The 13,619-nt window shown below is 39.0% G+C and overlaps 1 protein-coding gene across 1 annotated transcript in view; it reads right to left on the reverse strand.

Moving 5' to 3' along the window:
- The window catches only part of CNTNAP5 (contactin associated protein family member 5), a 310,836-nt gene that overhangs the window by 74,893 nt on the left and 222,324 nt on the right, over positions 1-13,619 (reverse strand). The window contains 2 exon segments of the mRNA XM_038421715.2: positions 2,153-2,183; positions 2,186-2,308. Coding sequence (XP_038277643.1) covers positions 2,153-2,183; positions 2,186-2,308 — 154 coding nt within the window.

Raw genomic sequence — 13,619 nt, forward strand, 5'->3', positions numbered from 1 at the left:
CAGGACTCCTCTCTCTCATTCATTTCTTGGTGGCCAGCTCCATTCTTCTTTGACCCTGGGAATCTGGCATTTTCTGAGTCTGGCTCTCTAGGAACTCCTCTGTTTCTCCAATTCTCAGTAGCATCTCAAACTTGCCCCTCCAATCCAAGAATTTTTTTCCTTCGGCACAGCCACCAACTTGCACATCATGCATATGAAATCCCATCCATCATCAGGCCAAGAGAACATGGCACATCTGCTGCAGATCAAGGAACATTGTTCCATCCCAGGGCATCTTGATATTACATATAGTGCTGTACCTGTAAGGAATGCCTCTCACGCTCCCTCTCTCAACTCCTCTGTTTGCAGCTCAAGTTCCCCTAGCAAATTACTTTTTCTACCAGGTCTTCCCTGTTCAGCTCAGCTCCCTTCTGCCCCTCACCACTCAGAAGTGATTGACCACTCAGAGACTTCAAACATCTGGGCTAATCAAAGCCCCAAGGACTGGAACTAGGTGACCTTTAGCAAAGCACTCTGCTTACTGGGTCCCTCAGCCCAGCTATTTAACCTGTATACAGAGTACAAACAGAAAAAAACAAACACTCAACCAAATAACCCACAGATGGACTAGATGCACCACTCACTAAGTGTCACTACCTCCAAAACATCTGCAGCTACTCCCTCTGATACTCCTCTGTTCACGGCTGTTGAGTTCACCTAGCAAGTGACTTTTTATACCAAGTCATCCCTCCTTAGCTCAGCTTAGTCTTGTTATTAACTCTGTAATATTAATAATTATAGCCTTATGTTATAGCGTACATTTTTGTGACACTAATATTTGGAATGAGAAGACAATATATTCATTTTATTTTACAAATGACCTCTAATTGAAAACTTACTAGGAACAAGGTTTTCAAAACTGATTAAGAACTTTTTGGTGCTCAATCTGAGACATCTAAGGGTCCAGATTTTCAAAATGTGGGTGCTCCACTCTTTCCGAAAATCAGGCCCTTTTTAAGTGCTACAAGTTGGGCACCCAAAAAGTGAGGTCCTCGAAACAACTGGTCACGTTTGAATAGTTGGGTGTGTATCTTTATATTGCTAGCTCCATGCACTGTTTTATTGTGTCCTTTCGTTTCTCCCAAATGAGAGATTCCTAGAGGAAATGTAGATACTATTTTAAATATGATGACATATTATGATATATGGTGTGTATTTTCTCTCCAATTTTTGTTGATGATCTATTAAGTGTTGTAAATATTTTTTTAAAAAAATAAAGCAGAACAACTCACATCTGTGAATATCCCTGTTTTCTGGTTTCATGTACATTTTTATGTGTTTCAGATAAAAGTCTGTGCTTTCAACAGCCATGTCTGTCATTTCTAATCCTCTATAGAACAAATATGAAATTAATTTGAAAATACTCAGACTGGTTCTCTGTCAGCAGCTAAGAGTCTTTAAAGTGAACAGAGGATAAAAGGAAGAGTTTACATTCACATTTTTTCCAGCATCAGGGAACATTCAGGGGACAGAGATTCAGTTTACATAGGGTTTTGAATATATACTTTATAGGTATAAACCCTCCTATAAGACCTAATCCAAAGTGCACTGAAATCAAAGGGAGTCTTTCCACCATATTCATTCGGCTTTGGATCAGGTAGACAGAAGATGCAGCACATATAGAAATTTAAATTATTCACTTACAAACCTTTCTGGTAGGATATACTTCCTCTGCTCCTACCTTCACCTAAAAATTATTGTCTGAGGCCCAACTCTTCCCTCAGTGACACTGAGGAGTCTAAACTCCTGAAGTCTTTATTCAGGCAATCCTCTAACTGAAGTCAATGGAAATTTTGACCAAGTAAAAATGTCATGATTTAACCCACAGACTGCAACAGAGCTGCCCAGGTGTAACCTAAGGCAGAATTTTATCCAACATACTATTCACACTGGAAGACTGTATCCGGTAGAAGCCTTGTCTTTGTTTGAATGAAAAGCTGTGCTTTAAATAAGAACAAATTCTATGCTAAATTCACTCCCCATTTAATTGCCCTGAAACAAGTCAGGTTATACCTGGTATCAATTAGCACAGGATTCAACTCCCCCATCATCCTTTACTACCCCACCCCCATCTCTCCACACATACGATATATAAATTTCTTAGCATCATTACCATTCTTCTTTATCAGCATCACAGTTGCAGAATATCTCATATCCAAACAACTTTCTTCCAATCCACAGGCACATTGCTGAACTCCGGGAAGAGATCCTCCCCAGTAAGGATGCTTTTCATTGGCACGGCCAACCCACCAAACATATGGCATTCCATCTGGATGAGAGGAGGGGAAAAGATGACAGACCTGTGATGAGCACATTGCACTGGAAGTAAATATGTTAAAGTGAAGCTGAGCACCATATAGAGTACACTAAGGGTGTGTCTACACAGCAAAAACTGTGCATTTTTAGACTAGCTTAAATCTGTCTAGTGTAGGAAACAGCAGCAGTGAAAACAACAAAGCACAAGCTAGCAACCCAAGGATGTATCCAGGGTTCATGCTAAGCTTGTACTATCCACACCAAAGCCTGAGCTATGCTGTCTTCTCTGCTATCGTTACTCACACTAGCTGGTTCAAACTAGCTCAGGTAGGCTAAACTATGCAAAACTTTTATTGTGTGGACATACCCTCAGATGCTAACATTACAAGAGGCAACTGTAGACAAGTAGGTGTGGCTCTCTTTCATCCTGTAGAGCACTTCGTAAGATAGCAATAATCATATAGGCTACACCTGTGCCTTTTAGTTTCTCATATTTCTTTTCGGTCTGTTCTAGTGGGTACTGAGCAGAGAGAAAGAGAGAGAGGAAGTGGACATTTTAAGATCATGCTTATAGCTTGGAGAGAAAGACAGAGGGACTACCTACCTAATTAGCTTGGTTCTTCCAATTATATCTCAGAAGTTGGGGATGTTCCAGTTGCAAATAACCCCTACAAGTGCTTCCCTTGCTTTTAGATCCACCACTGTGATAGGGTATTATAGTTCATGGCGTCAGAGTCTGATCTATTCACTGGAGGAGACAGGAAATAATTTCCCCACCCTGTACAGCATTATACAACTGTATTGAGGCACTAGGTATCCACTACCACCAATACCAATTATCTTATCCAGTAAATGGCAAATCCTTTTTTTTAGGCTGCCATTTTTCTCTATGAATCACAAACATCATTATTGTTACTTAAGGGGCCTCCTGGTTTGCAAGTCTTCAAGAATTGGACTCAAAATTCCCATTGACTGTAAAATGGAAGCAGGGTCAGGCTTTTTATTATATATGCTCTGGGGGGGAAATTCACCATACAAAGCCCTCTGGAACACTGAAAAAGATCTCTGCTGAAGTGAATTTCACCCTGTGTGATTATCTTTTACCCATGGGAGTGCTAAACTCTGTGTGCTCTAAATATAACCTAGATTATTTACATTTTAAATGCATAATATGTTATAGAGTACATCAAATATTAGGCATTAATCAACAGAGGCAGTAACCACATTGCAGACATCCTGAAATCAATGGATTAATAATTTCCTAAAATTAACTTTGTCTTCCTGGACAGTCAACTTGTTACAAATTTTGTAATCCCTAAATCAAGGCATTTAGTCTATTACAAAAAAGGTAGATACATCAATTTTACTAAATTTTGCTCCAGGCGTTTTGATCTTAGAAGCTTGGAAAAAATAAACAAAACTGCAATAATAATATGGAACAATATTGGCCTAATCAGCTCATTCACTGAAAATATTAGCAAGGACTATTCCTAATTATACAAGGCAAGAAACTCTAGAATGTGAAACATGATCAAGGTTAATAATGAGCGTTAAGGCCTAGTTAAATTGAGTTAAGATGAACTCAGCACAGCTGAGCTCATACATCTTTTCTCTCTAACCTTAGAATAGTGTAATGTAAATACTTTGAAAAAATATAAAACTACAAAACAACACTGTTCTCATGACACCAGCAATTAGAAACCCATGGACTTTGACCAATGCCCACTGGTGCTCATTGACCAATGCCCACTGGTGCTCATTATAAAAAAGAAAGTGCAAGATGGTTTATGGATGCAGCCTACTAAAATTTGTTTACACAATTTAGGTCTTACCATATATTATTATCAACATGCTTCATTTTTGATCTTGGATTTTTCTTGTTGTTGCTTTTCAGCAAGAATCTAGATAATAACTAAACTATGTTACAAAAGTGAATCATTATGAGATGTGAAAGAGGTCCACAATCACTGTACTGGGCAATTATTTGATAACCTTGGAGTAAGAATGCTTGCCGAGTGAGAGGATAATTTGACTGGCAACTGAAACAGACATCATATAGAAATACTTCATCTAATGAAAAAAATTGCTCATTCTGGAAAAAAATATATTTAAATAAACTAAAACCTCTGAGCTAACAGCAAATAATAGTGTGCATTAATCAAAATCAATCTGGGTTTTATTGCTTGCTTGCCAAGGTCATTAAACTGAAGCATAACACACTGATAAAGAGCCATCCCTGGGTAGTAAGAATGAACATTTTTATTATGTTGTTTTCAAGTTCTACTATATGTATTTTATTGAACTAAACCAAACAATCAACAAAATTATGATATAGATGCTCAAAGTGGAAGCAACACCATAGCTTGAGTAATTTAAAACTAGACCAAATAAAGCGCTTACTGTATGGAATAGTCTTGCATTGGAAGGGGAATGGACTATATACATCTTTCTGGTTTCTCTTTATAATGCCCTATTCTGCCACCCTTTCTCAAGATCAGTAGCATCTTACTTCCTGAGTAGTCCCACAGAATTCAATTGCAATACCAGGGAAAATTAGACCCATTCAATTCTAGGCCCTGATTCAGCAGAACACTTTAGCATGTGCTTAATTTTAAACACGTGAGTAATCATCTCAGCAAAGTACTTAAACATGTGCTTAAATTCCATTTAAGTGATTTACTGAATCAGGGTCCTAGACACTCCAGGAATACAAATAATTTAGTAATAAAAATGAGCCGTCTCTCTGATCTTAGGTTTCAGAGTAGCAGCCGTGTTAGTCTGTATCTGCAAAAAGAAAAGGAGTACTTTTCTCACTTCAGCTCACGAAAGCTTATGCTCAAATAAATTTGTTAGTCTCTAAGGTGCCATGAGTCATCCTTTTCTTTTCTCTGATCTTAGTTATGTCAGTTTCAAGCCATTCCACAGTACCCTCATTCAGAGCTTATGTAGTTACGGTGGTGTAGATCTGGAGTAAATAGTGCAACTGAGATCAGAATTTGGCCAGGAGATGTCAAGCTTCATTCTTGAATGTCAATAGCAATAGATTGTCATTTGTTACATAGTCTTCACTATTCATTGTATAACAACAAAACCTTCCCCCAAATGAACTAAATTCCTCGCTGCTGTAAAATCTTTGAGGTCAATGGGCTTATCCCAGGGTCCCACTGGCCAATGAGGACCTTACTGAGTTGGAAAGCCATTTTAAATTTCCCTGAATAAACGACCACTCATTATAAAATATAGTCATTCAATACTTCAGTTCTTTATTTTGTTCAGAATAGAAGACAAAAGCCTATTGTACAAAGAGATGCATTCCATTCAGTACGTTTTTCGTCTAGTCATAACTGACGAAAAGTTAACTCATAATGGACCATTAAGGTTTTTGTTATAGTGAATGCTAGTGCTCTGAAGGGGAAACAGAGCAACTGGAGAGAGGCAATAAATGTTAAATACAACATCCCAAAACACAGATAGAAGAGCTGGCGATTTAATTTCCTACAATACATTTCTTCACAAGCTGCATAAGCCCCCTTTTTGTGTGGTTAAACAAATCCTCTAGAAGACAAAGATATTACATTTCCAGCGAAGCACTGGCAGTAACAATAATAGTGTGTGTTTTTACTATGCAGGAGCCTCAACAAACTAATTTACACTACTATTTTTACCCTCACCAGCAAACATTCTTACAAAGCAAAGCATTCTCTACTTGAATGCCAAAAATGAATTTAAATCAACAGGTGGCCCTGAATAAAGGAATTGATTTTAGAGGATGTTTTATAATAAACCAAATGCTCGCTTGTTATGGGTTCAGACACACCCAACCTATGCAAAAATGTAACAGATGAAAATTTGCACAATAGTGGAATTCAGTGATGTGGGGATCAATCCTGCTTCTTCCTGCCAGGCACTGAACATGATTCACTCATACTACACACCCATCCTGCAGCAGATGAGCTGCACCTTGTAGAACCTGGCCTATGCTGCTTAAGAAGATCACTCAAGTGTTGTCTACTGTCTTCTCCATATCAAATCTATTTTATCACAAGCCTCTATAGAAAAGATCCCATTGTCTAGCAGTCTGGAGGGTGCAGGCCACCAAAGGTATGCTTACACTGCAATTAGACATTCCTGGCTGGCCCATGCCAACTGACTTGGATTAAGGAGCTGTTTAACTTTGGTGTAGATGTTCATGCTCAGGGTGGGACCCTCCCCCTGAGCCTTGCGAGCATCAGTCAGCTGCCAATGGCCGGTTGCGGATTTTTAACTGCGGTGTAGACATACCCCAAAAGGCCATTAGGGGCACTCCAGCAATGGAGAAGTGCTTCCTTGTAGTTCCCTCTAAACATAAATGGCAGGAGGTTGGAGGCATAGAAAGAAGGTCAATTAACTATTACCCAAAATCCAGATGTAGGGGGCACTTATGGAAGGTAATAATGGTCATACAGGTGTCCCATGCCCTACAGACAGTTTATGGGAAAGTTTTTCGTCCTCTTAAAACCCATATAGTTTCCCATTCTCCTCAGTTTACTCAATACTTTGCCTAAGGACCAGTATGTAGCCAGATATGCATGTGAAAATATTTTTAAAACCAATTTTTATTGGTTTGGGGTGAATGTTCAGGCATTTTCAGTGAGAGCATTCCAAACATTCACCTGTCCAATTTGTGTACAAATATACAAATAGGCACACAAACTGATGTTTGCTCACTCAATTTCCTTTTGTGAGTTGTACTAGTGGATTTTTTTTCCTGGCCCATTGAGATTTTAGGCTTTTTTGTGATATTAAATAATACAAACATTTCTCTTGTAAATACACTTACTGCATGTAGTCATTCAGAAGGCTACGTTCCAAACAGTGGTGTTTCATAAGGCTTTAGGATGAAATTATTACACAGAAATAAATCCAGGGTGACTGTGGAGCACTGGAGCTGAGAGCAGAACCTTACCATTAGCGTTTAGGATTGCATTTTTAGAGTTAAACCGGAGCCATATACCTATAACACTATTGTATTTAGAGTATTTGTCAAGATCTGTTTGCATCATTTCCCAGAGAGCTTTTTGTTGCTATTACAAGCAGAGTCTAATGATAGAAACGTAATAAGGTAAACTGAATCCCACATTAAGCTCCTATGCTGTTCAAACCTATTTTCTGACTTCAATGATCATACACCACTAATACAGGCAGGCTTCTAGGATTTCAGAATCAATAGGAATAAGTCAATTAAAAGATCTTTTCCACAGACACAGAAAGTTAATGTATTGTTAGCTGTCTGTTGAAATAGTGTGACCATGTTACACTGAAATAATTTTGTTCAGGCATTTTCATGTTCATCATTTTCTTAGAAAGAATCAAACCATGGTAAAGAGGCAACTAACTGAATTCAATATAATGGTTTTATTTTTTCATACAGCACAATGACCCCAAACAAACAGAATATCTTAAATCTGTTATTTTCTCTTACTTTAATAGAAGATCCACATATGAAAAGAGACACTGAAAATTGATCTCAGAATTGGAAAAAGCAATCAAAGGCAATTCTGAGCTAGAATTCAGAGAGAACCATCTAAAACATATGTTTGTACTAACCATTTTAAACACACAATATCCATACCTAGAAATGGCTCACTTGAGACTCCAAATGTTACATAGAACAAGAGCACTGAGACAGACAGATATTGACACTTAGACAGTTACTATTTAAAATACAACCATCATAATCCCAACTCTGTTGTAGTCCAGTGCAACCTGGGTGCCAAAGAAGGCTGAAAGCAGTAGATTGATGTTTTGATGGTCATTTTCATCAGCTGATCCATATTAAGTGGAAGAACAAGATCAGCAATGAGGATAGTATTTGCAGCTGAACCTAGCAACTGCCTCCATCAGCACTGGTTTGCTCTTGGCAGCTTTCCTGGTATTTATTAGGATGGAAGACACACAAATTACAAAGTGGGTTTGTCAAGGAATGCTGCTATATGGCTGATAATCACATGATTGCAAAAGTTTCAGTGACCTAACAAGATTGCCAGTGATGGACATAGACTGAATGTCCAACCAGACTGTCTTAAGGACCTGGCAAGAGATCAACTCAGGTGATGCTTGATCTGTGAGGAGACCACATATCTTTAGGATTTGCCTTGATGATGATTTTTAAACAAATGTGGTAGCATTGCCCTAGAGTCCAGAGGCCAAATTCTGTTCTTAGTTAAAACAGTGTTACAGAGCTGCTCAAAAAGCATGAAACAACTTTGCAAATAGCTTTGAAATTTCACAGTTTCTTTCAGTTTCACAAAGTTTGATGTGGACCAATTTTATGCTAAATTTTCCATGTTAGTTCTCTACCTAACTTTTTTTTTAAAGTCAAAATAGTTGTTGAAATTTCTCATTTATCAAAAAACCCACTTTCAGTAAGAAAAATAAATATTTTTGGTAAATGAAAAAAATTAAAACAATTTTAGTAAAAATTACAGCAAAAATTGGGAAAATGTCATGGAAAACAAAGTTTCTGTAACATTTACAGTTTGTTGTGAAAAATGTTATGTTTTTAAAAAGGGTCATTTTTTTCAATGAAAAATTCAACCAGCACTATAGTGTTAACTAAGCATACTCTATGTTGGTTTAAATGACAGATATTTTGGGGAACAACTAATGACACAAAGGAATATGATTTTAGTCTTTTTTATCAGCCATTATGTGCCTTCCTGTATTTGAAAATCCACAATAGTTGACCCTTGTCTGTGCTTCTTGCTTCCTCCTACCACACTCGGTTCCTCAGCTGGAGTAAACTGGCATCGCTTCTCTGATGTAAGTGAGAGTCAATATAGCTCTACACCTGAGAATCGATCTGGTCCTATTTCCTCACTGAGTGATTGATTTGGTAAAGCCTGGGATATTTTTCTCTTGTAAAATATACTAATATGAAACAAACAAATAAAAATAACCAGTAACATGGCTCCCTTTTACAAAATGTGTTGATTCTAATAAACAAGCAGCTAATCCATCTAGCTGGTTTTCCTTTATACTATGCTGGTTTCACATGAAACATGCTTTAATGCTTGTTTCTTTCATTTTTTCCCCAACATACTAGTAGTGACTGTCTTTTGGTCACTCTCTTGTTTCAAAATCTCTCACTGTGCTCCTTCACAGCAATTGTATAATTATGTTCCATTGTCTCTATTTGTCTCTCAAAAATAACACACATACATCACTGCCCTAATTATTAGAGATGATGAGTAATGACACTGGGAGTCATTGGGAGTTGTAGGAGCTCAACAGCTCAGTAAACCAGGCAACATAATATATCATACAAAGATCCTGCTAGCGAATAGTTTGTGGTGGCCAATAAATTCAATTTCTGTAAGGGCCAGATTTTGGCATCTTTACTTACAAATGCTCCTATTAATTTAAATGGAATTGCTCCTGGAGTAAAATTCTATTCTGTGTAATGATGGCAGAATCTGACCCTAATTTTATAATTCTTTTGTTACTAAGACAATAGTTTCAAAAAAATGGAAGGCATTAGTTTGCTAACAGCTTCTTTATAATTATTGTGGTAACCCTGCCACATATAGTCCCATGTTGGAATAATTTTGTTTGTTTGCTAAAGAAAAACAGCATTAATGTTTGTTTGTGTATTTCTCTCTTCAGCAGAGAAGCTGCATCTCCCTCCGGATTAGCAAGTATCATAAAATGCTCTGTTCTTACTATAGTAGATGTCAACATGCCATTATCCCAGAAGAGATTGGCCAGAACAATGGTAAATAACCACAGGACCTTTGCTTCTTTTAAGTTTGTTGGCAGCCCAATAAGTGCAACTAATAAGTAGCAGGCGGCAATAAGAGATGTGATATGTTACCTACTGTACTATCATGAAGGACAATTTCACAATAATGCTAGAGATGTACTACAACCAAAATCTCAGATCTGAACCAACGTGAATGATGGGGAAGGTGAAATCTATATCCAGAACTAAGTTTTGTGTCTGAACATTTCTATAACAGGCCAAACCAAATCCAAAACTTTGGATATGAATTCTGCATCTAGGTCCATTCTTGATATCATCTTGCATTTTTATAGAACATTAAATCCTGCTTTATAAACTACTGACACAGCAAGTCCCATTGACTTCATACAACAAATTATCCATCATACATTGCAGATGGGGATGATAGCATTGACTATTATGAAGGTTGCCCAATACTTCCCATTATAAGAACCTGTTTTCAGTTGCTTATAACTTTTCCAAATTTTAACTTTTGGACTGAAATATACCATGTCAGGTGTCTGCCTGAATATTTTGGGAAACTCTCAGCCAAAACGGTACAGCTATTTTCAAGATCAACACTAGGGAAAAATACGTTGTTTTGCAATGCTAAAAAAATTCTGCTAACCATGTTCTGAGAAGCAGTACCCCATGCTTTGGAGCAGAGACTTGAAGTTTGTCAAGAGCTGGTGTCTTCTATAATGAGAGTACCTTTTGTTTTTCTTGTGAAAATCTGCCTAAATATATTTCATATGCCCAGTAGAGACTTGGAGCTTAGTAGCTAAAATTGTAGATGGTTCCATGTACAGTGAGGGTGCTCCATTCCCTTGCAGCCATTCCGGACTAGGGTAGGGACAGGCAACACGACAGAGCAGGGAACCCGTCTCTTCTCTGCTGTCTATGCAGCACCCCTCCTCTGCAACTGGAGCCCAGGCAGCATGGAGGAGAACACCATCTGACTTGAATGCAGAGGGGACCATGGGGTTGGGGGAAAGGAGGGAAAAGAGCAAATTGGGCCACGAGGCCTGGTGAGACTGGAACTGAACGAGGGGAGAGAAGACAAAAATTGTGATGGCAAGTTGGAGGGAGACTGTGACCTGTTGGGCAAGGAGGCTGGAAGCCAAGGGAGAGAGGGTGTCTGTCTGGGCTGAGAGCTGAGGGGGGAGACGAGAAGAGGTTGGAACTGCTTGGGCAAGGAGACAGGAAGACTAGGACTGAGAGTGGGAGATAGGGGAGGCAGGGACTGGTTGGCAAAGACTGAGTCGATGACCTCAAGAGACACATCCCTCCGAATCTGGAAGCCTCACCATGCCTGTGCTGTCCGTGAAACCCACTAGCAAAATGTAAGTCTCAGTGCTGGCCCACAAAGAGGTTTACAACCTACTGTTACCATCAGTTACTCAAGTAGCTCAAATGACAGAGGTCTGTGCAGTGGATCAATGGGGTCCATCCCTGCTGATGATTCAATGTGTGTGTGTGTGTGTGTGTGTTGTGTGTATGATATAACATGAAATCTCTCTCTCCTCGCGCGCACACACACACACACGTTAAAAGAACACTAACGTTGCAAAGGCATGCACTCAAAAGTTGCACAGTAGCCTTAATCCTGAATTTTTAACTTCTAATGTCCCTCTGCCTGTTGTATTCATATGTCATGATATGGTCTTTAACTACAAGATCACACTGGATTTTTCCACAAGTTCCCTTCCTCATCCAGTGCATAGGATGGATCTGTTTTGGGGATGAATCATGGTTGCAGATGAAGGAGGCTGTTATCTATAGAAGTCCTGCCTTGTGTGTTGCAGATGTTGGAAGGTGAGAAACCTTGAAGACAAGGTTTCAAAGATTCATAGATCCCAAGGCTAGAAGGAACCAATGAAATCTACCTCCGGTAATATGTGGGCCACAGAACTTCCTCAAAATAATTCTTAGAGCATATCTTTTGGAAAACATCCAATCTTGATTTAAATTTTTCCAATCGTTCATTACTCTCTCTGATAAAAAAAATTATGCCTTATTTCCAGTCTGAATTTATCTAACTTCAATTTCCAGCCACTGGATCATGTTATAAGATTCTCTGTTAGAATGAAGAACCCATTATCAACTATTTGCTCCCCATGTAGGTACTTAGACTATGATCAAGTCACCCCTTAACCTTCTCCTTGTTAAATTAAATAGATCGTTTCTAATCCTCTTATCATACTTGGGGCTCTTCTCTGGACCCTCTCCAAATTATCAACATCCTTCTTGAATTGTGAGCACCAGAACGGGACACAGTGTTACAGCAGCAGTCATACCAGTGCCCAATACAGGGCTAAAATAACCTCTCTGCTCCTACTTGAGATTCCCCTGTGCATGTGTTCGAGAATCTTGTTGGCTCTTTTGGCCAATGTGTCACACTGGGATTCTTATTCAGCTGATTATTCATAGATTCATAGATACTAAGGTCAGAAGGGACCATTCTGATCATCTAGTCCGACCTCCTGCACAGCGCAGGCCACAGAATCTCACCCACCCACTCCTACGAAAAACCTCACCTATGTCTGAGCTATTGAAGTCCTTAAATCATGGTTCAAAACTTCAAGGAGCAGAGAAGCCTCCCTCCAGTCAACCATGCCCCATGCTACAGAGGAAGGCAAAAAACCTCCAGGGCCTCTCCAATCTGCCCTGGAGGAAAATTCCTTCCCGACCCCAAATATGGCGATCAGCTAAACCCTGAGCATAGGGGCAAGATTCACCAGCCAGATATTACAGAAAATTCTTTCCTGGGTAACTCAGATCCCATCCATCTAATATCCCATCTCAGGGGATTAGTCCCATTTACCCTGAATATTTAAAGATCAATTACTTACCAAAATCCCATTATCCCATCATACCATCTCCATAAACTTATCGAGTAGAATCTTAAAACCAGATAGATCTTTTGCCCCCACTGCTTCCCTTGGAAGGCTATTCCAAAACTTCACTCCTCTGATGGTTAGAAACCTTCATCTAATTTCAAGTCTAAACTTCCTGGTGGCCAGTTTATACCCATTTGTTCTTGTGTCCACATTGGTGCTGAGCTTAAATAATTCCTCTCCCTCTCCTGTATTTATCCCTCTGATATATTTAGAGAGAGCAATCATATCTCCCCTCAACCTTCTTTTAGTTAGGCTAAACAAGCCAAGCTCCTTAAGTCTTCTTTCATAAGACAAGTTTTCCATTCCTCGGATCATCCTAGTAGCCCTTCTCTGTACCTGCTCCAGTTTGACTTCATCCTTTTTAAACATGGGAGACCAGAACTGCACACAGTATTCTAGGTGAGGTCTCACCAGTGCCTTGTATAATGGTACTAAAACCTCCTTATCCCTACTGGAAATGCCTCTCCTGCCTCTCTCGTCATCACAACCCCCAAATCTCTTTTCAAAGTCAGTACTTCCTGGGATAGAGTCCTCCATTCTACAAGTGTGGCCAACATTCTTTGTTCCTGGATGTATATATTTACATTTAGCTATATTGAAACACGTATTGTTTGCTGACACTCAGTTTACCATGTGATCTAGGTCACTCTATATCAGTGACCTAT

Source organism: Dermochelys coriacea, chromosome 11 (genome assembly GCF_009764565.3).
Source record: "Dermochelys coriacea isolate rDerCor1 chromosome 11, rDerCor1.pri.v4, whole genome shotgun sequence".
NCBI lineage: Eukaryota > Metazoa > Chordata > Testudines > Dermochelyidae > Dermochelys > Dermochelys coriacea.